This window comes from Phyllobates terribilis, unplaced genomic scaffold (assembly GCF_046119375.1).
Source record: "Phyllobates terribilis strain yellow unplaced genomic scaffold, ASM4611937v1 Scaffold_3__8_contigs__length_932513732, whole genome shotgun sequence".
In the NCBI taxonomy this organism is placed as follows: domain Eukaryota; kingdom Metazoa; phylum Chordata; class Amphibia; order Anura; family Dendrobatidae; genus Phyllobates; species Phyllobates terribilis.
Genome location: NW_027362763.1, coordinates 671,695,839 through 671,721,844, shown reverse-complemented (window position 1 = coordinate 671,721,844; position 26,006 = coordinate 671,695,839). Strand labels below are relative to the sequence as shown.

At 42.5% G+C, this 26,006-nt stretch overlaps 1 protein-coding gene across 2 annotated transcripts in view; it reads right to left on the bottom strand.

Annotated features, from left to right (window-relative positions):
* The window catches only part of CLIP4 (CAP-Gly domain containing linker protein family member 4), a 117,475-nt gene that overhangs the window by 61,800 nt on the left and 29,669 nt on the right, over positions 1 to 26,006 (bottom strand). For both annotated transcript variants that reach the window (XM_073671791.1, XM_073671792.1), the window contains exons 8-11: positions 23,686 to 23,821; positions 23,455 to 23,595; positions 3,687 to 3,764; positions 2,547 to 2,684 (exon numbers count right to left, since the gene is read on the bottom strand). In XM_073671791.1, the coding sequence (XP_073527892.1) occupies positions 2,547 to 2,684; positions 3,687 to 3,764; positions 23,455 to 23,595; positions 23,686 to 23,821 (493 nt within the window). The remainder of the gene's footprint in view (positions 1 to 2,546; positions 2,685 to 3,686; positions 3,765 to 23,454; positions 23,596 to 23,685; positions 23,822 to 26,006) is intronic.

Genomic DNA, 26,006 nt, shown 5'->3' with positions numbered 1-26,006 from the left:
AAAAACACAGCAAATAGCTGATTTTTAAATGCAATGTGTGAATATGGCCTTAATGTGAAACAATATGTCATCAGGGGTCGGTGATAGAAGCAGGGTAAGTGACACCAGCACCATCCCTGCTGACTATTTGTTTGAGGGTGGTGATAGAAGCTGTGTGCAGAGCTGCTGTCACTCACCCTGCTTCTATCGCCGCTCCCTTGTTTCACAACAAGAAGCTGCGGTGGAGATTGAAGCAGAGTGCCAGTGCTTCGGTCACTTCTCCCACAGTTTCTATCAGCGCCACGGATTCAGGACATCCTCAGAAGGCATGGATAGAAAACTACAGTAAGTGAAAGCAGCGCTGACTCCTGAGGACGTCCTGTTCCAGAAGGGGCGATAGACGCTGCAGGGAAGTGACTGCAGCCCCAGCCTCCTGTGATGTCCCACCTGCGACTCCTCTCAAACAAAAGTGTTTAAGGCGTAAAAAATAAATATTTATAAAAAGACCTTTTTAGGTATTGGACCACCCCTTTGAGGCTCATCTTACATTTGGGCGTCATCGAACTGACCTGAAGATTCATGCTGCACATTAAAACAAAACTAATTGCGGAATGGTGTTTCCACCCCCGCTTGAGGGGGTTAATATAACGTTGGGGTCTATGACAGGTAATATTCGCTACAGACACGATTTCTCGTGGTTATTACATCAAGAAGACTTGACAATAGCAACGATTTTGCCCGACGCTTTCAGAAGTCTGAGCTGTCAGTGCGGTGGGGATGAGCGGAGTAACGACACTAAACGTCCGTCTCACTAGGAGCGCCATATTATTTTATCCTTTGCACATCACGGTAATTCAGACAGTGACACGGATGATGGGAAACGCAGACATTTAGCCTGACCGCACATACATCAGCAATACCCTGAGGGTGCGCAGGACCCGCGGGTGCACTGACAGACACCGCTCAAGTGCAATATCATCCCCGTCGGCGGCGATGCAGCGTGTCACCCAGGTGGGTGAGAAAAATCAATATCTAATTCACTTAGTCCGACTCCATGAAATGACTGACACAGGCAGTTTTCTATGTGATGGTAAAGCGTTTAATGAGTCTTTGCTCGCAGTCTATTAACCTCTTAGTGACCAGCCCACCTCAGCGTACAATGGGGCAGTCGTAGGAAATGTGGCACCAAACGAAACAGGTCTGCCCAAGTTACTGGTTCTCAGACGTGGCAAATAGAAGAGTTCCTTCTTCAGGAGCAATAAACATTTTGATCCTACATGCCCTAATATTTAAAATAGACTAAAACGTTGAATATCCTCTGTGATTGCATTGTATCCATGTATATTCATTATCATTGGTGGCCTAAAAACAACTGTGCTGCACAGAACAGGGACCGGTAATGATAAAGCCTAATTACCTCTGACCTATGGTGGCTTCAGTTGGTGATCACTCAAATACATTTAGTTGCTTTCATGCTTTTTTTTGTCCTCCAAGAGCCATTACTGTTATTTTTCTGTATATTGATGCCATTTTATAGTAGATATAATTTAATCGCTTATTAGATTTTCTTTTGCAGTCTTTTGGCGACTAAAAAAAAACAACTAAAATGATGGTGTTTGGGATTTTTATTTTTGGAACGCCACTTAAAAGATCAAGATAATTAATTTTATATTTTGATAGTCCGGACTTTTACAAATGCATGGATACAAAATATTGTTTATTTTTAATGAGGGAAATTGGGGCGATTCAAATTTTTAACTTTATCATATTTAAAAAAAAAAAAAGTTTTTCCTTAATTTTTCCTTTTTTTTTTTAGCCATAGGGAACTTGAAATCGGTAGATCACTTGTACTATATACTGTCTGCGGTATATTGCACAATATTTAGTGTAAAGGGCGTTCTCCTATGAAGTCTTCCCAAAAGGAGGGCCATGATGGTGGTGACAGGTACCTTTTTTTTTTTGCCAATATCGGGGGAATAATGTCTGTAAAGCGCTGTGGAATTAATGGCGTTATATAAGTGAGTAAAATAAATAAATAAAACAATATAAAATTAAAAAAAGGGGGGGGGGGCAAGAATTTACATTCATATTCAATGTAAAATACGATTATTTTTATATATCAGTCATGAATTTTTTTTTTTTTTTTTTTGCAGGCGGTGATAGATTGGCAGGGGGCTTATTTTATCAAAGTGAGAGCATTTACATACATTACTTAAGACTTATTTCCCCTGTAATGGGGTGGCATATCAGCCCTGGTTACAGGGGGGCACATTCAGCCTCCTGGCTGCACTGCGGAGCTGGTCTTGGGCTGTTAGGACTCGGCAGCTCCTGCTCTTGCGGCATCGGATGATCACTGGATCAGGAGGAAGCAGCGCTGTCAGCACCTCCTAACCTGTATACACCCCGCTTGCTGTGTATACAATGATCAGGAGGACAGAGATGGTAATAAACCATCTCTGCCCGCTGTGTCTGACAATGTTTTGCAGCTGATTACTGTGCAATGACAGATGTTTGAAGTTGGTAAGGAATTAGTCAAAATCCAGGAGGATTGTATCTGTACCACTTACCTGGTGCAAAGTTTGTTTTGCCGTAAAATCTGACTGTGCCAAGTCTCTGCCCGACCACAAGAACCCGGTCACCAGGCTGGAACTCCATCTGCTCTGAGGTCGGGCTTCCCACAGGGGACGATACCGCGTTCTGATGACCTGTAAAGAGAGTCTATGTAAAAAAAAAGAGGGGACAGGAGAGGGGAAAAAGGAGAGAGGAGTACAAGACCGGACCCCGAACACCTCACTGTGATGGCTATGTCCTCTTATTATAGTGCAAGGTCACATAAAGTGATTCGCTAATAAATTTCTTAAAATGTAATATCCGCACCAGGTGCTGTCTATGGTGCAATTAAGGTTTTTCTGCAGGAAGGTGTGATCGCAGAGAGAGACCGGACTCGTAGCATTACCAGTCCTATATGCCGAGGCCCGGGGCCTGACCACAGCACTCTGTGGCAGCCGGTGATGACTGGGGAGGGGCGGCTTGGACACAACAAAGGAGGATGAGGATGAGAATGAAGATGAAAAGCTGCAGGATCCATTGCAGGAGGCTGAAATGTGGAATGAAACAACTGATGACAGTGAAGGTGAGAACAGAGACACTGTACGATGCTATGGGGTATTGGGCCAGCCCCCTTCTCATGTCCCCTCCAACGACCACAGCTACAGGGAAGGACACAGACACAAAATGGTGTCCAGCCCCCTTCATACATCCCCGCTAACCATAAGACACTGTACGATGCTATGGAGGATAGGGCCAGCCCCCTTCATACATCATCTCCAACCTTGAGACACTGTACGATGTTATGGGGGACACAGCCAGCCCCCTTCTAATATCTTCAGAAAAGATTTTTAGATTTTTTTTTTGTTTAACTGTTATTTAATCCAGAACAAAAAGAAAACATCTGGATGAATCCGGGATTACAGGGCCACTGCATTGGATGGGAGAAACGACGAAACATGGAGCAGGTTAAGTATGTCTGAACTGATGGAAAACATCCTGTGCCAGGTCAGGGTAGCAGAGGTAGTGCCCGGCTGACCAGCCTCTGCTGCACGGGCGTGACCGATGTGTCAGAGACAGAACTGCCCCTGACCTCCGGCGGGTCGTTACCCACCATGCGGTAATCTCTCATGCTGTGCGAGCAGCCGTAGTGCCATCACCTTTCTTAGAGGACGCAGAATTCAAGGACTCGTCGTTGCTTTGGATAAATGTTGTGTTTTTCTTGAAAGGAGGCCGACCTGTGAGAGAAGACGACGAGGAGGAGATCAGGTTATACTGGGACTGGAACCTGTCAACTACTGCACGAAATCCTACCCGACAGTGATTGCTGCAGATGCTACATTACCATGTCTAATGGAAACAGGCAGTAAGCAATAATAATAAGAATCTTATTTATATAGCGCCAACATATTCCGCAGCGCTTTACGATTCAGACAATTTACAGACATTATCAGCACTGTCCCCATTGGGGCTCACAATCTACATTTCCTATCAGTATGTCTTTGCAGGTCATTATATCATATTTTAGCCAAGAGCCAATAGCAGACGGTAAATTGACTGGTGTAAAAACACCACTGTGTATGTATACAGTGCCTGCACTGGCAGAATAGTGAGTGCAGCTCTGGAGTATAATACAGGAGGTAACTCAGGATCAGTAATGTAATGTATGTACACAGTGACTGCACCAGCAGAATAGTGAGTGCAGCTCTGGAGGACAATACAGGATGTAACGCAGGATCAGTAATGTAATGTATGTACACAGTGACTGCACCAGCAGAATAGTGAGTGCAGCTCTGGAGTATAATACAGGATGTAACTCAAGATCAGTAATGTAATGTATGTACACAGTGACTGCACCAGCAGAATAGTGAGTGCAGCTCTGGAGGATAATACAGGATGTAACTCAGGATCAGTAATGTAATGTATGTACACAGTGACTGCACCAGCAGAATAGTGAGTGCAGCTCTGGAGTATAATACAGGAGGTAACTCAGGATCAGTAACGTAATGTATGTACACAGTGACTGCACCAGCAGAATAGTGAGTGCAGCTCTGGAGTATAATACAGGATGTAACGCAGGATCAGTAATGTAATGTATGTACACAGTGACTGCACCAGCAGAATAGTGAGTGCAGCTCTGGAGTATAATACAGGATGTAACTCAAGATCAGTAATGTAATGTATGTACACAGTGATTGCACCAGCAGAATAGTGGGTGCAGCTCTGGAGGATAATACAGGATGTAACTCAGGATCAGTAATGTAATGTATGTACACAGTGACTGCACCAGCAGAATAGTGAGTGCAGCTCTGGAGTATAATACAGGAGGTAACTCAGGATCAGTAACGTAATGTATGTACACAGTGACTGCACCAGCAGAATAGTGAGTGCAGCTCTGGAGTATAATACAAGATGTAACTCAGGATCAGTAATGTAATGTATGTACACAGTGACTGCACCAGCAGAATAGTGAGTGCAGCTCTGAGGTATAAGACAGGAGGTAACTCAGGATCAGTAATGTAATGTATGTACACAGTGACAGCACCAGCAGAATAGTGAGTGCAGCTCTGGAGTATAATACAGGATGTAACTCAGGATCAGTAATGTAATGTATGTACACAGTGACTGCACCAGCAGAATAGTGAGTGCAGCTCTGGAGTATAATACAGGATGTAACTCAGGATCAGTAATGTAATGTATGTACACAGTGACTGCACCAGCAGAATAGTGAGTGCAGCTCTGGAGTATAATACAAGATGTAACTCAGGATCAGTAATGTAATGTATGTACACAGTGACTGCACCAGCAGAATAGTGAGTGCAGCTCTGGAGTGTAATACAGGATATAACTCAGGATCAGTAATGTAATGTATGTACACCGTGACTGCACTGACAGAAGAGTGAGTGCAGCTCTGGAGTATAATACAGGAGGTAACTCAGGATCAGAAATGTAATGTATGTACACAGTGACTGCACCAGCAGAATAGTGAGTGCAGCTCTGGAGTATAATACAGGATGTAACTCAGGATCAGTACAGAATCAGTAATGTAATGTATGTACACAGTGACTACACCAGCAGAATAGTGAGTGCAGCTCTGGAGTATAATACAGGATGTAACTCAGGATCAGTAATGTAATGTATGTACACAGTGACTGCACCAGCAAAATAGTGAGTGCAGCTCTGGAGTATAATACAAGATGTAACTCAGGATCAGTAATGTAATGTATGTACACAGTGACTGCACCAGCAGAATAGTGAGTGCAGCTCTGGAGTGTAATACAGGATATAACTCAGGATCAGTAATGTATGTACACCGTGACTGCACTGACAGAAGAGTGAGTGCAGCTCTGGAGTATAATACAGGATGTAACTCAGGATCAGTAATGTAATGTATGTACACAGTGACTGCACCAGCAGAATAGTGAGTGCAGCTCTGGAGTATAATACAGGATGTAACGCAGGATCAGTAATGTAATGTATGTACACAGTGACTGCACCAGCAGAATAGTGAGTGCAGCTCTGGAGTATAATACAGGATGTAACTCAGGATCAGTAATGTAATGTATGTACACAGTGACTGCACCAGCAGAATAGTGAGTGCAGCTCTGGAGTATAATACAGGAGGTAACTCAGGATCAGTAATGTAATGTATGTACACAGTGACTGCACCAGCAGAATAGTGAGTGCAGCTCTGGAGTATAATACAGGAGGTAACTCAGGATCAGTAATGTAATGTATGTACACAGTGACTGCACCAGCAGAATAGTGAGTGCAGCTCTGGAGTATAATACAGGAGGTAACTCAGGATCAGTAATGTAATGTATGTACACAGTGACTGCACCAGCAGAATAGTGAGTGCAGCTCTGGAGTATAATACAGGAGGTAACTCAGGATCAGTAATGTAATGTATGTACACAGTGACTGCACCAGCAGAATAGTGAGTGCAGCTCTGGACTATAATAGAGGATGTAACTCAGGATCAGTAATGTAATGTATGTACACAGTGACTGCACCAGCAGAATAGTGAGTGCAGCTCTGGAGTGTAATACAGGATATAACTCAGGATCAGTAATGTATGTACACAGTGACTGCACTGACAGAAGAGTGAGTGCAGCTCTGGAGTATAATACAGGATGTAACTCAGGATCAGTAATGTAATGTATGTACACAGTGACTGCACCAGCAGAATAGTGAGTGCAGCTCTGGAGTATAATACAGGATGTAACGCAGGATCAGTAATGTAATGTATGTACACAGTGACTGCACCAGCAGAATAGTGAGTGCAGCTCTGGAGTATAATACAGGATGTAACTCAGGATCAGTAATGTAATGTATGTACACAGTGACTGCACCAGCAGAATAGTGAGTGCAGCTCTGGAGGATAATACAGGATGTAACTCAGGATCAGTAATGTAATGTATGTACACAGTGACTGCACCAGCAGAATAGTGAGTGCAGCTCTGGAGTATAATACAGGAGGTAACTCAGGATCAGTAATGTAATGTATGTACACAGTGACTGCACCAGCAGAATAGTGAGTGCAGCTCTGGAGTATAATACAAGATGTAACTCAGGATCAGTAAGGTAATGTATGTACACAGTGACTGCACCAGCAGAATAGTGAGTGCAGCTCTGGAGTATAATACAGGATGTAACTCAGGATCAGTACAGAATCAGTAATGTAATGTATGTACACAGTGACTGCATCAGCAGAATAGTGAGTGCAGCTCTGGAGTATAATACAGGATGTAACTCAGGATCAGTAATGTAATGTATGTACACAGTGACTCCACCAGCAGAATAGTGAGTGCAGCTCTGAGGTATAAGACAGGAGGTAACTCAGGATCAGTAATGTAATGTATGTACACAGTGACTGCACCAGCAGAATAGTGAGTGCAGCTCTGGAGTATAATACAGGATGTAACTCAGGATCAGTACAGAATCAGTAATGTAATGTATGTACACAGTGACTGCATCAGCAGAATAGAGAGTGCAGCTCTGGAGTATAATACAGGATGAAACTCAGGATCAGTAATGTAATGTATGTACACAGTGACTCCACCAGCAGAATAGTGAGTGCAGCTCTGGAGTATAATACAGGATGTAACTCAGGATCAGTAATGTAATGTATGTACACAGTGACTGCACCAGCAGAATAGTGAGTGCAGCTCTGGAGGATAATACAGGATGTAACTCAGGATCAGTAATGTAATGTATGTACACAGTGACTGCACCAGCAGAATAGTGAGTGCAGCTCTGGAGTATAATACAGGAGGTAACTCAGGATCAGTAACGTAATGTATGTACACAGTGACTGCACCAGCAGAATAGTGAGTGCAGCTCTGGAGTATAATACAAGATGTAACTCAGGATCAGTAATGTAATGTATGTACACAGTGACTGCACCAGCAGAATAGTGAGTGCAGCTCTGAGGTATAAGACAGGAGGTAACTTAGGATCAGTAATGTAATGTATGTACACAGTGACAGCACCAGCAGAATAGTGAGTGCAGCTCTGGAGTATAATACAGGATGTAACTCAGGATCAGTAATGTAATGTATGTACACAGTGACTGCACCAGCAGAATAGTGAGTGCAGCTCTGGAGTATAATACAAGATGTAACTCAGGATCAGTAATGTAATGTATGTACACAGTGACTGCACCAGCAGAATAGTGAGTGCAGCTCTGGAGTGTAATACAGGATATAACTCAGGATCAGTAATGTAATGTATGTACACCGTGACTGCACTGACAGAAGAGTGAGTGCAGCTCTGGAGTATAATACAGGAGGTAACTCAGGATCAGAAATGTAATGTATGTACACAGTGACTGCACCAGCAGAATAGTGAGTGCAGCTCTGGAGTATAATACAGGATGTAACTCAGGATCAGTACAGAATCAGTAATGTAATGTATGTACACAGTGACTGCACCAGCAAAATAGTGAGTGCAGCTCTGGAGTATAATACAAGATGTAACTCAGGATCAGTAATGTAATGTATGTACACAGTGACTGCACCAGCAGAATAGTGAGTGCAGCTCTGGAGTGTAATACAGGATATAACTCAGGATCAGTAATGTATGTACACCGTGACTGCACTGACAGAAGAGTGAGTGCAGCTCTGGAGTATAATACAGGATGTAACTCAGGATCAGTAATGTAATGTATGTACACAGTGACTGCACCAGCAGAATAGTGAGTGCAGCTCTGGAGTATAATACAGGATGTAACGCAGGATCAGTAATGTAATGTATGTACACAGTGACTGCACCAGCAGAATAGTGAGTGCAGCTCTGGAGGATAATACAGGATGTAACTCAGGATCAGTAATGTAATGTATGTACACAGTGACTGCACCAGCAGAATAGTGAGTGCAGCTCTGGAGTATAATACAGGAGGTAACTCAGGATCAGTAATGTAATGTATGTACACAGTGACTGCACCAGCAGAATAGTGAGTGCAGCTCTGGAGTATAATACAGGAGGTAACTCAGGATCAGTAATGTAATGTATGTACACAGTGACTGCACCAGCAGAATAGTGAGTGCAGCTCTGGAGTGTAATACAGGATATAACTCAGGATCAGTAATGTATGTACACAGTGACTGCACTGACAGAAGAGTGAGTGCAGCTCTGGAGTATAATACAGGATGTAACTCAGGATCAGTAATATAATGTATGTACACAGTGACTGCACCAGCAGAATAGTGAGTGCAGCTCTGGAGTATAATACAGGATGTAACTCAGGATCAGTAATGTAATGTATGTACACAGTGACTGCACCAGCAGAATAGTGAGTGCAGCTCTGGAGGATAATACAGGATGTAACTCAGGATCAGTAATGTAATGTATGTACACAGTGACTGCACCAGCAGAATAGTGAGTGCAGCTCTGGAGTATAATACAAGATGTAACTCAGGATCAGTAAGGTAATGTATGTACACAGTGACTGCACCAGCAGAATAGTGAGTGCAGCTCTGGAGTATAATACAGGATGTAACTCAGGATCAGTACAGAATCAGTAATGTAATGTATGTACACAGTGACTGCATCAGCAGAATAGTGAGTGCAGCTCTGGAGTATAATACAGGATGTAACTCAGGATCAGTAATGTAATGTATGTACACAGTGACTCCACCAGCAGAATAGTGAGTGCAGCTCTGAGGTATAAGACAGGAGGTAACTCAGGATCAGTAATGTAATGTATGTACACAGTGACTGCACCAGCAGAATAGTGAGTGCAGCTCTGGAGTATAATACAGGATGTAACTCAGGATCAGTACAGAATCAGTAATGTAATGTATGTACACAGTGACTGCATCAGCAGAATAGTGAGTGCAGCTCTGGAGTATAATACAGGATGTAACTCAGGATCAGTAATGTAATGTATGTACACAGTGACTCCACCAGCAGAATAGTGAGTGCAGCTCTGGAGTATAATACAGGATGTAACTCAGGATCAGTAATGTAATGTATGTACACAGTGACTGCACCAGCAGGATAGTGAGTGCAGCTCTGGAGTATAATACAGGATGTAACTCAGGATCAGTAATGTATGTACACAGTGACTGCACCAGCAGAATAGTGAGCGCAGCTCCGGAGTATGATACTGGATGTAACTCAGGATCAGTAATGTAATGTATGTACACAGTGACTGCACCAGCAGGATAGTGAGTGCAGCTCTGGAGTATAATACAGGAGGTAACTCAGGATCAGTAATGTAATGTATGTACACAGTGACAGCACCAGCAGAATAGTGAGTGCAGCTCTGGAGTGTAATACAGGATGTAACTCAGGATCAGTAATGTATGTACACAGTGACTCCACCAGCAGAATAGTGAGTGCAGCTCGGGAGTATAATACAGGATGTAACTCAGGATCAGTAATGTAATGTATGTACACAGTGACTGCACCAGCAGGATAGTGAGTGCAGCTCTGGAGTATAATACAGGATGTAACTCAGGATCAGTAATGTAATGTATGTACACAGTGACTGCACCAGCAGAATAGTGAGTGCAGCTCCGGAGTATAATACAGGAGGTAACTCAGGATCAGTAATGTATGTACACAGTGACTGCACTGGCAGAACAGTGAGTGCAGCTCTGGAGTATAATACAGGAGGTAACTCAGGATCAGTAATGTATGTACACAGTGACTGCACTGGCAGAACAGTGAGTACAGCTCTGGAGTATAATACAGGAGGTAACTCAGGATCAGAAATGTAATGTATGTACACAGTGACTGCACCAGCAGAATAGTGAGTGCAGCTCTGGAGTATAATACAGGAGGTAACTCAGGATCAGTAATGTAATGTATGTACACAGTGACAGCACCAGCAGGATAGTGAGTGCAGCTCTGGAGTATAATACAGGATGTAACTCAGGATCAGTAATGTATGTACACAGTGACTGCACCAGCAGAATAGTGAGCGCAGCTCCGGAGTATAATACAGGAGGTAACTCAGGATCAGTAATGTAATGTATGTACACAGTGACTGCACCAGCAGAATAGTGAGTGCAGCTCTGGAGTATAATACAGGAGGTAACTCAGGATCAGTAATGTAATGTATGTACACAGTGACTGCACCAGCAGAATAGTGAGTGCAGCTCTGGAGTATAATACAGGATGTAACTCAGGATCAGTAATGTATGTACACAGTGACTGCACCAGCAGAATAGTGAGCGCAGCTCCGGAGTATGATACTGGATGTAACTCAGGATCAGTAATGTAATGTATGTACACAGTGACTGCACCAGCAGGATAGTGAGTGCAGCTCTGGAGTATAATACAGGAGGTAACTCAGGATCAGTAATGTAATGTATGTACACAGTGACTGCACCAGCAGAATAGTGAGTGCAGCTCTGGAGTGTAATACAGGATGTAACTCAGGATCAGTAATGTAATGTATGTACACAGTGATTCCACCAGCAGAATAGTGAGTGCAGCTCTGGAGTATAATACAGGATGTAACTCAGGATCAGTAATGTAATGTATGTACACAGTGACTTCACCAGCAGAATAGTGAGTGCAGCTCTGGAGTATAATACAGGATGTAACTCAGGATCAGTAATGTAATGTATGTACACAGTGACTGCACCAGCAGGATAGTGAGTGCAGCTCTGGAGTATAATACAGGATGTAACTCAGGATCAGTAATGTAATGTATGTACACAGTGACTGCACCAGCAGAATAGTGAGTGCAGCTCCGGAGTATAATACAGGAGGTAACTCAGGATCAGTAATGTATGTACACAGTGACTGCACTGGCAGAACAGTGAGTGCAGCTCTGGAGTATAATACAGGAGGTAACTCAGGATCAGTAATGTAATGTATGTACACAGTGACTGCACCAGCAGAATAGTGAGTGCAGCTCTGGAGTATAATACAGGAGGTAACTCAGGATCAGTAATGTAATGTATGTACACAGTGACTGCACCAGCAGAATAGTGAGTGCAGCTCTGGAATATAATACAGGAGGTAGCTCAGGATCAGTAATGTAATGTATGTACATAGTGACTACACCAGCAGAATAGTCAGTGCAGCTCTGGAGTATAATACAGGATGTAACTCAGGATCAGTAATGTATGTACACAGTGACTGCACCAGCAGAATAGTGAGTGCAGCTCTGGAGTATAATACAGGATATAACTCAGGATCAGTAATGTAATGTATGTACACAGTGACTGCACCAGAGGAATAGTGAGTGCAGCTCTGGAGTATAATACAGGATGTAACTCAGGATGAGTACAGGATGAGTAATGTAATGTATGTACACAGTGACTGCACCAGCAGAATAGTGAGTGCAGCTCTGGAGAATAATACAGGAGGTAACTTAGGATCAGTAATGTAATGTATGTACACAGTGACTGCACTGGCAGAATAGTGAGTGCAGCTCCGGAGTATAATACAGGAGGTAACTCAGGATCAGTAATGTAATGTATGTACACAGTGACTGCACCAGCAGAATAGTGAGCGCAGCTCTGGAGTATAATACAGGAGGTAACTCAGGATCAGTAATGTAATGTATGTACACAGTGACTGCACCAGCAGAATAGTGAGTGCAGCTCTGGAGTAGAATACAGGATGTAACTCAGGATCAGTACAGGATCAGTAATGTAATGTATGTACACAGTGACTGCACCAGCAGAATAGTGAGTGCAGCTCTGGAGTATAATACAGGATGTAACTCACGATCAGTACAGGATCAGTAAAGTAATGTAATGTATGTACACAGTGAGTGCACCAGCAGAATAGTGAGTGCAGCTCTGGAGTATATTACAGGATGTAACTCAGGATCAGTAATGTAATGTATGTACACAGTGACTGCACCAGCAGAATAGTGAGTGCAGCTCTGGAGTATAATACAGGTTCTAACTCAGGATCAGTACAGGATCAGTAATGTAATGTAATGTAATGTATGTACACAGTGAGTGCACCAGCAGAATAGTGAGTGCAGCTCTGGAGTATAATACAGGATGTAACTCAGGATCAGTACAGGATCAGTAATGTAATGTAATGTATGTACACAGTGAGTGCACCAGCAGAATAATGAGTGCAGCTCTGCAGTATAATACAGGATGTAACTCAGGATCAGTAATGTAATGTATGTACACAGTGACTGCACCAGCAGAATAGTGAGTGCAGCTCTGGAGCATAATACAGGCTGTAACTCAGGATCAGTAATGTAATGTATGTACACAGTGACTGCACCAGCAGAATAGTGAGTGCAGTTCTGGAGTATAATACAGGATGTAACTCAGGATCAGTAATGTAATGTATGTACAGAGTGACTGCACAAGCAGAATAGTGAGTGCAGCTCTGGAGTATAATACAGGATGTTATTTAGGATCAATAATGTAATGTATGTACAGAGTGACTGCACCAGCAGAATAGTGAGTGCAGCTCTGGAGTATAATACAGGATGTAACTCAGGATCAGTAATGTATGTACACAGTGACTGCACAAGCAGAATAGTGAGTGCAGCTCTGGAGTATAATACAGGATATAACTCAGGATCAGTAATGTAATGTATGTACACAGTGACTGCACCAGCAGAATAGTGAGTGCAGCTCTGGAGTATAATACAGGATATAACTCAGGATCAGTAATATAATGTATGTACACAGTGACTGCACCAGCAGAATAGTGAGTGCAGCTCTGGAGTATAATACAGGATGTAACTCAGGATCAGTACAGAATCAGTAATGTAATGTATGTACACAGTGACTGCACCAGCAGAATAGTGAGTGCAGCTCTGGAGTATAATACAAGATGTAACTCAGGATCAGTAATGTAATGTATGTACACAGTGACTGCACCAGCAGAATAGTGAGTGCAGCTCTGGAGTATAATACAGGATGTAACTCAGGATCAGTACAGAATCAGTAATGTAACGTATGTACACAGTGACTGCATCAGCAGAATAGTGAGTGCAGCTCTGGAGTATAATACAGGATGTAACTCAGGATCAGTAATGTAATGTATGTACACAGTGACTCCACCAGCAGAATAGTGAGTGCAGCTCTGGAGTATAATACAGGATGTAACTCAGGATCAGTAATGTAATGTATGTACACAGTGACTGCACCAGCAGGATAGTGAGTGCAGCTCTGGAGTATAATACAGGATGTAACTCAGGATCAGTAATGTAATGTATGTACACAGTGACTGCACCAGCAGAATAGTGAGTGCAGCTCCGGAGTATAATACAGGAGGTAACTCAGGATCAGTAATGTATGTACACAGTGACTGCACTGGCAGAACAGTGAGTGCAGCTCTGGAGTATAATACAGGAGGTAACTCAGGATCAGTAATGTAATGTATGTACACAGTGACTGCACCAGCAGAATAGTGAGTGCAGCTCTGGAGTATAATACAGGAGGTAACTCAGGATCAGTAATGTAATGTATGTACACAGTGACTGCACCAGCAGAATAGTGAGTGCAGCTCTGGAATATAATACAGGAGGTAGCTCAGGATCAGTAATGTAATGTATGTACATAGTGACTACACCAGCAGAATAGTGAGTGCAGCTCTGGAGTATAATATGGGTTGTAACTCAGGATCAGTAATGTAATGTATGTACACAGTGACTGCACCAGCAGAATAGTGAGTGCAGCTCTGGAGTATAATACAGGATGTAACTCAGGATCAGTAATGTATGTACACAGTGACTGCACCAGCAGAATAGTGAGTGCAGCTCTGGAGTATAATACAGGATATAACTCAGGATCAGTAATGTAATGTATGTACACAGTGACTGCACCAGCAGAATAGTGAGTGCAGCTCTGGAGTATAATACAGGATGTAACTCAGGATCAGTAATGTATGTACACAGTGACTGCACCAGCAGAATAGTGAGTGCAGCTCTGGACTATAATAGAGGATGTAACTCAGGATCAGTAATGTAATGTATGTACACAGTGACTGCACCAGCAGAATAGTGAGTGCAGCTCTGGAGTATAATACAGGATGTAACTCAGGATCAGTAATGTAATGTATGTACAGAGTGACTGCACCAGCAGAATAGTGAGTGCAGCTCTGGAGTATAATACAGGATATAACTCAGGATCAGTAATGTAATGTATGTACACAGTGACTGCACCAGAGGAATAGTGAGTGCAGCTCTGGAGTATAATACAGGATGTAACTCAGGATGAGTACAGGATGAGTAATGTAATGTATGTACACAGTGACTGCACCAGCAGAATAGTGAGTGCAGCTCTGGAGTATAATACAGGAGGTAACTTAGGATCAGTAATGTAATGTATGTACACAGTGACTGCACTGGCAGAATAGTGAGTGCAGCTCCGGAGTATAATACAGGAGGTAACTCAGGATCAGTAATGTAATGTATGTACACAGTGACTGCACCAGCAGAATAGTGAGCGCAGCTCTGGAGTATAATACAGGAGGTAACTCAGGATCAGTAATGTAATGTATGTACACAGTGACTGCACCAGCAGAATAGTGAGTGCAGCTCTGGAGTAGAATACAGGATGTAACTCAGGATCAGTACAGGATCAGTAATGTAATGTATGTACACAGTGACTGCACCAGCAGAATAGTGAGTGCAGCTCTGGAGTATAATACAGGATGTAACTCACGATCAGTACAGGATCAGTAATGTAATGTAATGTATGTACACAGTGAGTGCACCAGCAGAATAGTGAGTGCAGCTCTGGAGTATATTACAGGATGTAACTCAGGATCAGTAATGTAATGTATGTACACAGTGACTGCACCAGCAGAATAGTGAGTGCAGCTCTGGAGTATAATACAGGATGTAACTCAGGATCAGTACAGGATCAGTAATGTAATGTAATGTATGTACACAGTGAGTGCACCAGCAGAATAGTGAGTGCAGCTCTGGAGTATAATACAGGATGTAACTCAGGATCAGTACAGGATCAGTAATGTAATGTAATGTATGTACACAGTGAGTGCACCAGCAGAATAGTGAGTGCAGCTCTGGAGTATAATACAGGATGTAACTCAGGATCAGTAATGTAATGTATGTACACAGTGACTGCACCAGCAGAATAGTGAGTGCAGCTCTGGAGTATAATACAGGATGTTATTTAGGATCAATAATGTAATGTATGTACAGAGTGACTGCACCAGCAGAATAGTGAGTGCAGCTCTGGAGTATAATACAGGATGTAACTCAGGATCAGTAATGTATGTACACAGTGACTGCACAAGCAGAATAGTGAGTGCAGCTCTGGAGTATAATACAGGATATAACTCAGGATCAGTAATGTAATGTATGTACACAGTGACTGCACCAGCAGAATAGTGAGTGCAGCTCTGGAGTATAATACAGGATATAACTCAGGATCAGTAATGTAATGTATGTACACAGTGACTGCACCAGCAGAATAGTGAGTGCAGCTCTGGAGTATAATACAGGATGTAACTCAGGATCAGTACAGAATCAGTAATGTAATGTATGTACACAGTGACTGCACCAGCAGAATAGTGAGTGCAGCTCTGGAGTATAATACAAGATGTAACTCAGGATCAGTAATGTAATGTATGTACACAGTGACTGCACCAGCAGAATAGTGAGTGCAGCTCTGGAGTATAATACAGGATGTAACTCAGGATCAGTACAGAATCAGTAATGTAACGTATGTACACAGTGATTGCATCAGCAGAATAGTGAGTGCAGCTCTGGAGTATAATACAGGATGTAACTCAGAATCAGTAATGTAATGTATGTACACAGTGACTCCACCAGCAGAATAGTGAGTGCAGTTCTGGAGTATAATACAGGATGTAACTCAGGATCAGTAATGTATGTACACAGTGACTGCACTGGCAGAACAGTGAGTGCAGCTCTGGAGTATAATACAGGAGGTAACTCAGGATCAGTAATGTATGTACACAGTGACTGCACTGGCAGAACAGTGAGTGCAGCTCTGGAGTATAATACAGGAGGTAACTCAGGATCAGAAATGTAATGTATGTACACAGTGACTGCACCAGCAGAATAGTGAGTGCAGCTCTGGAGTATAATACAGGAGGTAACTCAGGATCAGTAATGTAATGTATGTACACAGTGAGAGCACCAGCAGAATAGTGAGTGCAGCTCTGGAGTATAATACAGGATGTAACTCAGGATCAGTAATGTATGTACACAGTGACTGCACCAGCAGAATAGTGAGCGCAGCTCCGGAGTATGATACTGGATGTAACTCAGGATCAGTAATGTAATGTATGTACACAGTGACTGCACCAGCAGAATAGTGAGTGCAGCTCTGGAGTATAATACAGGAGGTAACTCAGGATCAGTAATGTAATGTATGTACACAGTGACTGCACCAGAAGGATAGTGAGTGCAGCTCTGGAGTATAATACAGGATGTAACTCAGGATCAGTAATGTATGTACACAGTGACTGCACCAGCAGAATAGTGAGCGCAGCTCCGGAGTATGATACTGGATGTAACTCAGGATCAGTAATGTAATGTATGTACACAGTGACTGCACCAGCAGGATAGTGAGTGCAGCTCTGGAGTATAATACAGAAGGTAACTCAGGATCAGTAATGTAATGTATGTACACAGTGACTGCACCAGCAGAATAGTGAGTGCAGCTCTGGAGTGTAATACAGGATGTAACTCAGGATCAGTAATGTATATACACAGTGACTCCACCAGCAGAATAGTGAGTGCAGCTCTGGAGTATAATACAGGATGTAACTCAGGATCAGTAATGTAATGTATGTACACAGTGACTGCACCAGCAGGATAGTGAGTGCAGCTCTGGAGTATAATACAGGATGTAACTCAGGATCAGTAATGTAATGTATGTACACAGTGACTGCACCAGCAGAATAGTGAGTGCAGCTCCGGAGTATAATACAGGAGGTAACTCAGGATCAGTAATGCATGTACACAGTGACTGCACTGGCAGAACAGTGAGTGCAGCTCTGGAGTATAATACAGGAGGTAACTCAGGATCAGTAATGTAATGTATGTACACAGTGACTGCACCAGCAGAATAGTGAGTGCAGCTCTGGAGTATAATACAGGAGGTAACTCAGGATCAGTAATGTAATGTATGTACACAGTGACTGCACCAGCAGAATAGTGAGTGCAGCTCTGGAATATAATACAGGAGGTAGCTCAGGGTCAGTAATGTAATGTATGTACATAGTGACTACACCAGCAGAATAGTGAGTGCAGCTCTGGAGTATAATATGGGTTGTAACTCAGGATCAGTAATGTAATGTATGTACACAGTGACTGCACCAGCAGAATAGTGAGTGCAGCTCTGGACTATAATAGAGGATGTAACTCAGGATCAGTAATGTAATGTATGTACACAGTGACTGCACCAGCAGAATAGTGAGTGCAGCTCTGGAGTATAATACAGGATGTAACTCAGGATCAGTAATGTAATGTATGTACACAGTGACTGCACCAGAAGGATAGTGAGTGCAGCTCTGGAGTATAATACAGGATGTAACTCAGGATCAGTAATGTATGTACACAGTGACTGCACCAGCAGAATAGTGAGCGCAGCTCCGGAGTATGATACTGGATATAACTCAGGATCAGTAATGTAATGTATGTACACAGTGACTGCACCAGCAGGATAGTGAGTGCAGCTCTGGAGTATAATACAGGAGGTAACTCGGGATCAGTAATGTAATGTATGTACACAGTGACTGCACCAGCAGAATAGTGAGTGCAGCTCTGGAGTGTAATACAGGATGTAACTCAGGATCAGTAATGTATATACACAGTGACTCCACCAGCAGAATAGTGAGTGCAGCTCTGGAGTATAATACAGGATGTAACTCAGGATCAGTAATGTAATGTATGTACACAGTGACTGCACCAGCAGGATAGTGAGTGCAGCTCTGGAGTATAATACAGGAGGTAACTCAGGATCAGTAATGTATGTACACAGTGACTGCACTGGCAGAACAGTGAGTGCAGCTCTGGAGTATAATACAGGAGGTAACTCAGGATCAGTAATGTAATGTATGTACACAGTGACTGCACCAGCAGAATAGTGAGTGCAGCTCTGGAGTATAATACAGGAGGTAACTCAGGATCAGTAATGTAATGTATGTACACAGTGACTGCACCAGCAGAATAGTGAGTGCAGCTCTGGAATATAATACAGGAGGTAACTCAGGATCAGTAATGTAATGTATGTACATAGTGACTACACCAGCAGAAAAGTGAGTGCAGCTCTGGAGTATAATATGGGTTGTAACTCAGGATCAGTAATGTAATGTATGTACACAGTGACTGCACCAGCAGAATAGTGAGTGCAGCTCTGGAGTATAATACAGGATGTAACTCAGGATCAGTAATGTATGTACACAGTGACTGCACCAGCAGAATAGTGAGTGCAGCTCTGGACTATAATAGAGGATGTAACTCAGGATCAGTAATGTAATGTATGTACACAGTGACTGCACCAGCAGAATAGTGAGTGCAGCTCTGGAGTATAATACAGGATATAACTCAGGATCAGTAATGTAATGTATGTACACAGTGACTGCACCAGCAGAATAGTGAGTGCAGCTCTGGAGTATAATACAGGATATAACTCAGGATCAGTAATGTAATGTATGTACACAGTGACTGCACCAGCAGAATAGTGAGTGCAGCTCTGGAGTATAATATGGGTTGTAACTCAGGATCAGTAATGTAATGTATGTACACAGTGACTGCACCAGCAGAATAGTGAGTGCAGCTCTGGAGTATAATACAGGATGTAACTCAGGATCAGTAATGTATGTACACAGTGACTGCACCAGCAGAATAGTGAGTGCAGCTCTGGACTATAATAGAGGATGTAACTCAGGATCAGTAATGTAATGTATGTACACAGTGACTGCACCAGCAGAATAGTGAGTGCAGCTCTGGAGTATAATACAGGATGTAACTCAGGATCAGTAATGTAATGTATGTACAGAGTGACTGCACCAGCAGAATAGTGAGTGCAGCTCTGGAGTATAATACAGGATATAACTCAGGATCAGTAATGTAATGTATGTACACAGTGACTGCACCAGAGGAATAGTGAGTGCAGCTCTGGAGTATAATACAGGATGTAACTCAGGATGAGTAATGTAATGTATGTACACAGTGACTGCACCAGCAGAATAGTGAGTGCAGCTCTGGAGTATAATACAGGAGGTAACTTAGGATCAGTAATGTAATGTATGTACACAGTGACTGCACTGGCAGAATAGTGAGTGCAGCTCCGGAGTATAATACAGGAGGTAACTCAGGATCAGTAATGTAATGTATGTACACAGTGACTGCACCAGCAGAATAGTGAGCGCAGCTCTGGAGTATAATACAGGAGGTAACTCAGGATCAGTAATGTAATGTATGTACACAGTGACTGCACCAGCAGAATAGTGAGTGCAGCTCTGGAGTAGAATACAGGATGTAACTCAGGATCAGTACAGGATCAGTAATGTAATGTATGTACACAGTGACTGCACCAGCAGAATAGTGAGTGCAGCTCTGGAGTATAATACAGGAGGTAACTCAGGATCAGTAATGTAATGTATGTACACAGTGACTGCACCAGCAGAATAGTGGGTGCAGCTCTGGAGTATAATACAAGATGTAACTCAGGATCAGTAATGTAATGTATGTACACAGTGACTGCACCAGCAGAATAGTGAGTGCAGCTCTGAGGTATAAGACAGGAGGTAACTCAGGATCAGTAATGTAATGTATGTACACAGTGACTGCACCAGCAGAATAGTGAGTGCAGCTCTGGAGTATAATACAGGATGTAACTCAGGATCAGTAATGTAATGTATGTACACAGTGACTGCACCAGCAGAATAGTGAGTGCAGCTCTGGAGTATAATACAGGATGTAACTCAGGATCAGTAATGTATGTACACAGTGACTGCACCAGCAGAATAGTGAGTGCAGCTCTGGACTATAATAGAGGATGTAACTCAGGATCAGTAATGTAATGTATGTACACAGTGACTGCACCAGCAGAATAGTGAGTGCAGCTCTGGAGTATAATACAGGATGTAACTCAGGATCAGTAATGTAATGTATGTACAGAGTGACTGCACCAGCAGAATAGTGAGTGCAGCTCTGGAGTATAATACAGGATATAACTCAGGATCAGTAATGTAATGTATGTACACAGTGACTGCACCAGAGGAATAGTGAGTGCAGCTCTGGAGTATAATACAGGGTGTAACTCAGGATGAGTACAGGATGAGTAATGTAATGTATGTACACAGTGACTGCACCAGCAGAATAGTGAGTGCAGCTCTGGAGTATAATACAGGATGTAACTCAGGATCAGTAATGTAATGTATGTACACAGTGACTGCACTGGCAGAATAGTGAGTGCAGCTCCGGAGTATAATACAGGAGGTAACTCAGGATCAGTAATGTAATGTATGTACACAGTGACTGCACCAGCAGAATAGTGAGCGCAGCTCTGGAGTATAATACAGGAGGTAACTCAGGATCAGTAATGTAATGTATGTACACTGTGACTGCACCAGCAGAATAGTGAGTGCAGCTCTGGAGTAGAATACAGGATGTAACTCAGGATCAGTACAGGATCAGTAATGTAATGTATGTACACAGTAACTGCACCAGCAGAATAGTGAGTGCAGCTCTGGAGTATAATACAGGATGTAACTCAGGATCAGTACAGGATCAGTAATGTAATGTAATGTATGTACACAGTGACTGCACCAGCAGAATAGTGAGTGCAGCTCTGGAGTATAATACAGGATGTAACTCAGGATCAGTACAGGATCAGTAATGTAATGTATGTACACAGTGAGTGCACCAGCAGAATAGTGAGTGCAGCTCTGGAGTATATTACAGGATGTAACTCAGGATCAGTAATGTAATGTATGTACACAGTGACTGCACCAGCAGAATAGTGAGTGCAGCTCTGGAGTATAATACCAGATGTAACTCAGGATCAGTACAGGATCAGTAATGTAATGTATGTACACAGTGAGTGCACCAGCAGAATAGTGAGTGCAGCTCTGGAGTATAATACAGGATGTAACTCAGGATCAGTACAGGATCAGTAATGTAATGTAATGTATGTACACAGTGAGTGCACCAGCAGAATAGTGAGTGCAGCTCTGGAGTATAATACAGGATGTAACTCCGGATCAGTAATGTAATGTATGTACACAGTGATTGCACCAGCAGAATAGTGAGTGCAGCTCTGGAGCATAATACAGGCTGTAACTCAGGATCAGTAATGTAATGTATGTACACAGTGACTGCACCAGCAGAATAGTGAGTGCAGCTCTGGAGTATAATACAGGATGTAACTCAGGATCAGTAATGTAATGTATGTACACAGTGACTGCACCAGCAGAATAGTGAGTGCAGTTCTGGAGTATAATACAGGATATAACTCAGGATCAGTAATGTTATGTATGTACAGAGTGACTGCACAAGCAGAATAGTGAGTGCAGCTCTGGAGTATAATACAGGATGTTATTTAGGATCAATAATGTAATGTATGTACACAGTGACTGCACCAGCAGAATAGTGAGTGCAGCTCTGGAGTATAATACAGGATGTAACTCAGGATCAGTAATGTATGTACACAGTGACTGCACAAGCAGAATAGTGAGTGCAGCTCTGGAGTATAATACAGGATATAACTCAGGATCAGTAATGTAATGTATGTACACAGTGACTGCACCAGCAGAATAGTAAGTGCAGCTCTGGGGTATAATACCGGATGTAACTCAGGATCAGTACAGGACTAGTAATGTAATGTATGTACACAGTGACTGCACCAGCAGAATGGTGAGTGCAGCTCTGGGGTATAATACCGGATGTAACTCAGGATCAGTACAGGACTAGTAATGTAATGTATGTACACAGTGACTGCACCAGCAGAATAGTGAGTGCAGCTCTGGGGTATAATACAGGATGTAACTCAGGATCAGTAATGCAATGATTTCTAATAATAAATGTAATAGATTATATCTATATGTAAACAGTAAGGCTATGTTCACACACGTTATGATTTTTCTGCTGCAAATCTGCTGCTAACTTTTTTCTGGCAGGAAAACAGCTGCGTAAAAAAAGTGTGTATTTGCTACGCATTTGCTGCGCATTTTGCTGTGTATTTTTGACCACCCATTTCTTCCTATGGGTGAAAAAACGCAGCAAATACGCAGGTGCGTTTTCTGCTGCAGAAACGCTGAAAGAAGTGACCTGCTCCATTTTCCAAATATGCAAGCAAGGCAGAAAATACGCAGCAAAAAAAAAAAAAAAGCAACGTGTGTGAACAGAGAATTCTGGTTTCTCAGACTTTTGCTGGTGCTGCAGTTGAAAATTAGCATAAAAATAAGCAGCAAAACACAAGGTGTGTGAACATAGCGTAAAGTACCATATTCCATGCAGACCCCAATGTTATCAGCTGTTACCGGTGTTGATTTTTGATGTAACGTGGCTCAGGTCGATCTTCGTAGATTTGATAGGACCCGTCGTCTTGTTAGAGGAGCTTTTGATAAAGGTCTTCATTGGTTCGATCGCTCGTCTTATCTTGGACAGAGGAGCAAAGATTCCTGATTGGCAATTATATGAAAATATTCTCTTATCAGGGAATGTGAGAACGAGATAAAATCAGTGTAACATAATATAAAACATATTTGTACCATGTTTGGGCAAACACTTAAAATACTGGACTCCGCTCACACTGCCGTCGTTCTTCCCATCCGCTTCAGCCATCTCTATTCCGGCCCACTGGCCCGAAGCGAACTGAGTGGGTCCGCAATACCGCAGTGTGCCGACCTGCAAAGAGAAGGAAGCCGCTCGTGAGGATTTCCGCTGTAGCCAACCAGTGCACCGACGGGAACTTTTACTATTAAAACTGAGATCCGCGCCAAAGACGGGAGGACAGGATCCAGAGCGTTATTTTACTGCCCCTCAAAACAAAGGGTTTACTTATTTAGTTAGTTTTTTACCTCTTCGCATTTCAGCATCCTTTTTTTTTTTACTTACAGAACTGTATGAGGCTTTGTTTTATGCAAAAGACCTGGTCTTAATTTTTAACCTTTTTTTGGCGTATCGAATAAGTTCAGCGAAATTTATATTCATTTTATGTGACGCAAATATGGAAAAAAAATTGTTCACGTTTCACTGATTAATCAATTCTTATATTATTATGATCACATAGATGCTCAATACGTGTAGAGTGTTTGTTTTTTTTATCTAAAGGTAAAAAAGCTTTTATTTAAAAAAATTTCACCTCTTTGGTGCAAAGATGTTAGCATTTGAAGTATCTGACACCTAATGTGTTATTTTTTGCTAAGCCCGAGTGGGTGTTATCACAAAGTCTTCTCTGGGGGCGTGTACTTCTTCCCCTGTATGACAATGACCAACCTTAAGCAGGCAGCAATATAGAGGGGGCATAAGAACACGCCTCTCACCATAGATCAGAACAGGATAATCCTGTGTGAGACATATAATCACAGACAGCCCTGATCTCACTGCAGGGGTGCAGGGGGATTACAAGGTGCTCTGAACAAAGGGAACCTAAATGTCATTATTGACACCTTTGCACCATCATTTCCTGCCAGTCAGTGTGGGGGGAGGAGTAGCACAGCTGAGCTGGCAGCACTATGAGAGGAGAGTTGATAGAAGTGATGACACTCTGCATGCAGTGAGATCTGTTATTATACATCTCACACAGGAACAGGCTGCTCTAAGCTGTGGTGGGGTGTGTTCTTCTTCCGCCTGTGTGTTGCTGCCTGCTTATGATTGGTCAGCATCACACAAGAGAAGTACACGCCCCCAGTTAAAACATTCCATTTTGTGTTAAAGAAAATTAACCTATCAGGGGCCAAATACTGATTGCCAATATAGCATAACAAAAAAGAACCAAAACTTAGTATTCTGTTTTGTGTCCAGTTCATCATGAAAAATTTAGAGAAAGATCCACTTTAAACTTTTTTTTAAACTTTTATTGACAAGGCCCATTTCAGTTCTCCTCACTTTGGCATCATGAGGAATTAATAACGTGCCTGCCAAAAGTGCACAAGACCTGGTGTAATGTTATATTACCAGTCACGTATGAAATCCTGTGTTATGGCAACACATCCAGACTAGTGTTGAGCGAGTATGTTCTATTAACCCTTTCGCTGAGTATGCTCGGGCCGTGCTCCGAGTATTTACAGCTGCTCGGTGATATGCTTGAATCGCTCCCGTGTGCATGATTTGCAACTGTTTGACAGTTTTACTACATGTGAGGAATGTGTAAGAAATAGACATTCCTCCCATGTAATAAAGCTGTCAAACAGTTGCAAATCATGCACACGGGAGCGATTCAACCATATCACCGAGCAGCTGTAAATACTCGGACAGAACATACTCGCTCAACCCTAATCCAGACCCTTTGAGCGCCTTACCAGGAGAGGGGTGAAGTGATCACAGAGAAATATCCACTTCTGGCCAAACCACTTAGATGCTGTTGCTTTGACGGTGACCAGAGAACGATTCAATATCATAATATCCCATATTAAAATTATATATATATATATAAAGTTTAGATTTTTTAAGGCACTTAATAAAATGATAATAAAAACATTATACATATTTGGTACTGGTATATTTGTAGTGACTTGTAGATTCATGTTACCAGGTCATTTTTACAGTTTATTAAATGATGCAAAGTCAGAGAATTTTGTTTTGTTTTCTTTCCCATTTCACCTCGGTCGGATTTTTTTTCCGTAATTCAGTACATGCTGTGGTAAAATGAAAGGCGTCAATCAAAACGCGATGGGGACAGAAAAGTTTTTTAAAAAAAGCTCTGTTTCTTTGAAAACAAAACAGGAAAAATGGAAATTGGTTAAATATATTAATCTTTATATCTTTTGGTCTTTCTAGTGTGGCGCCCCTGAGGGTTCAGTCGCCACAGAGGTTCTGCACCTCACCCAGAGGTGTGGTGTCTCCTTCTCTCAGGTAAGGAGGGAGTGCT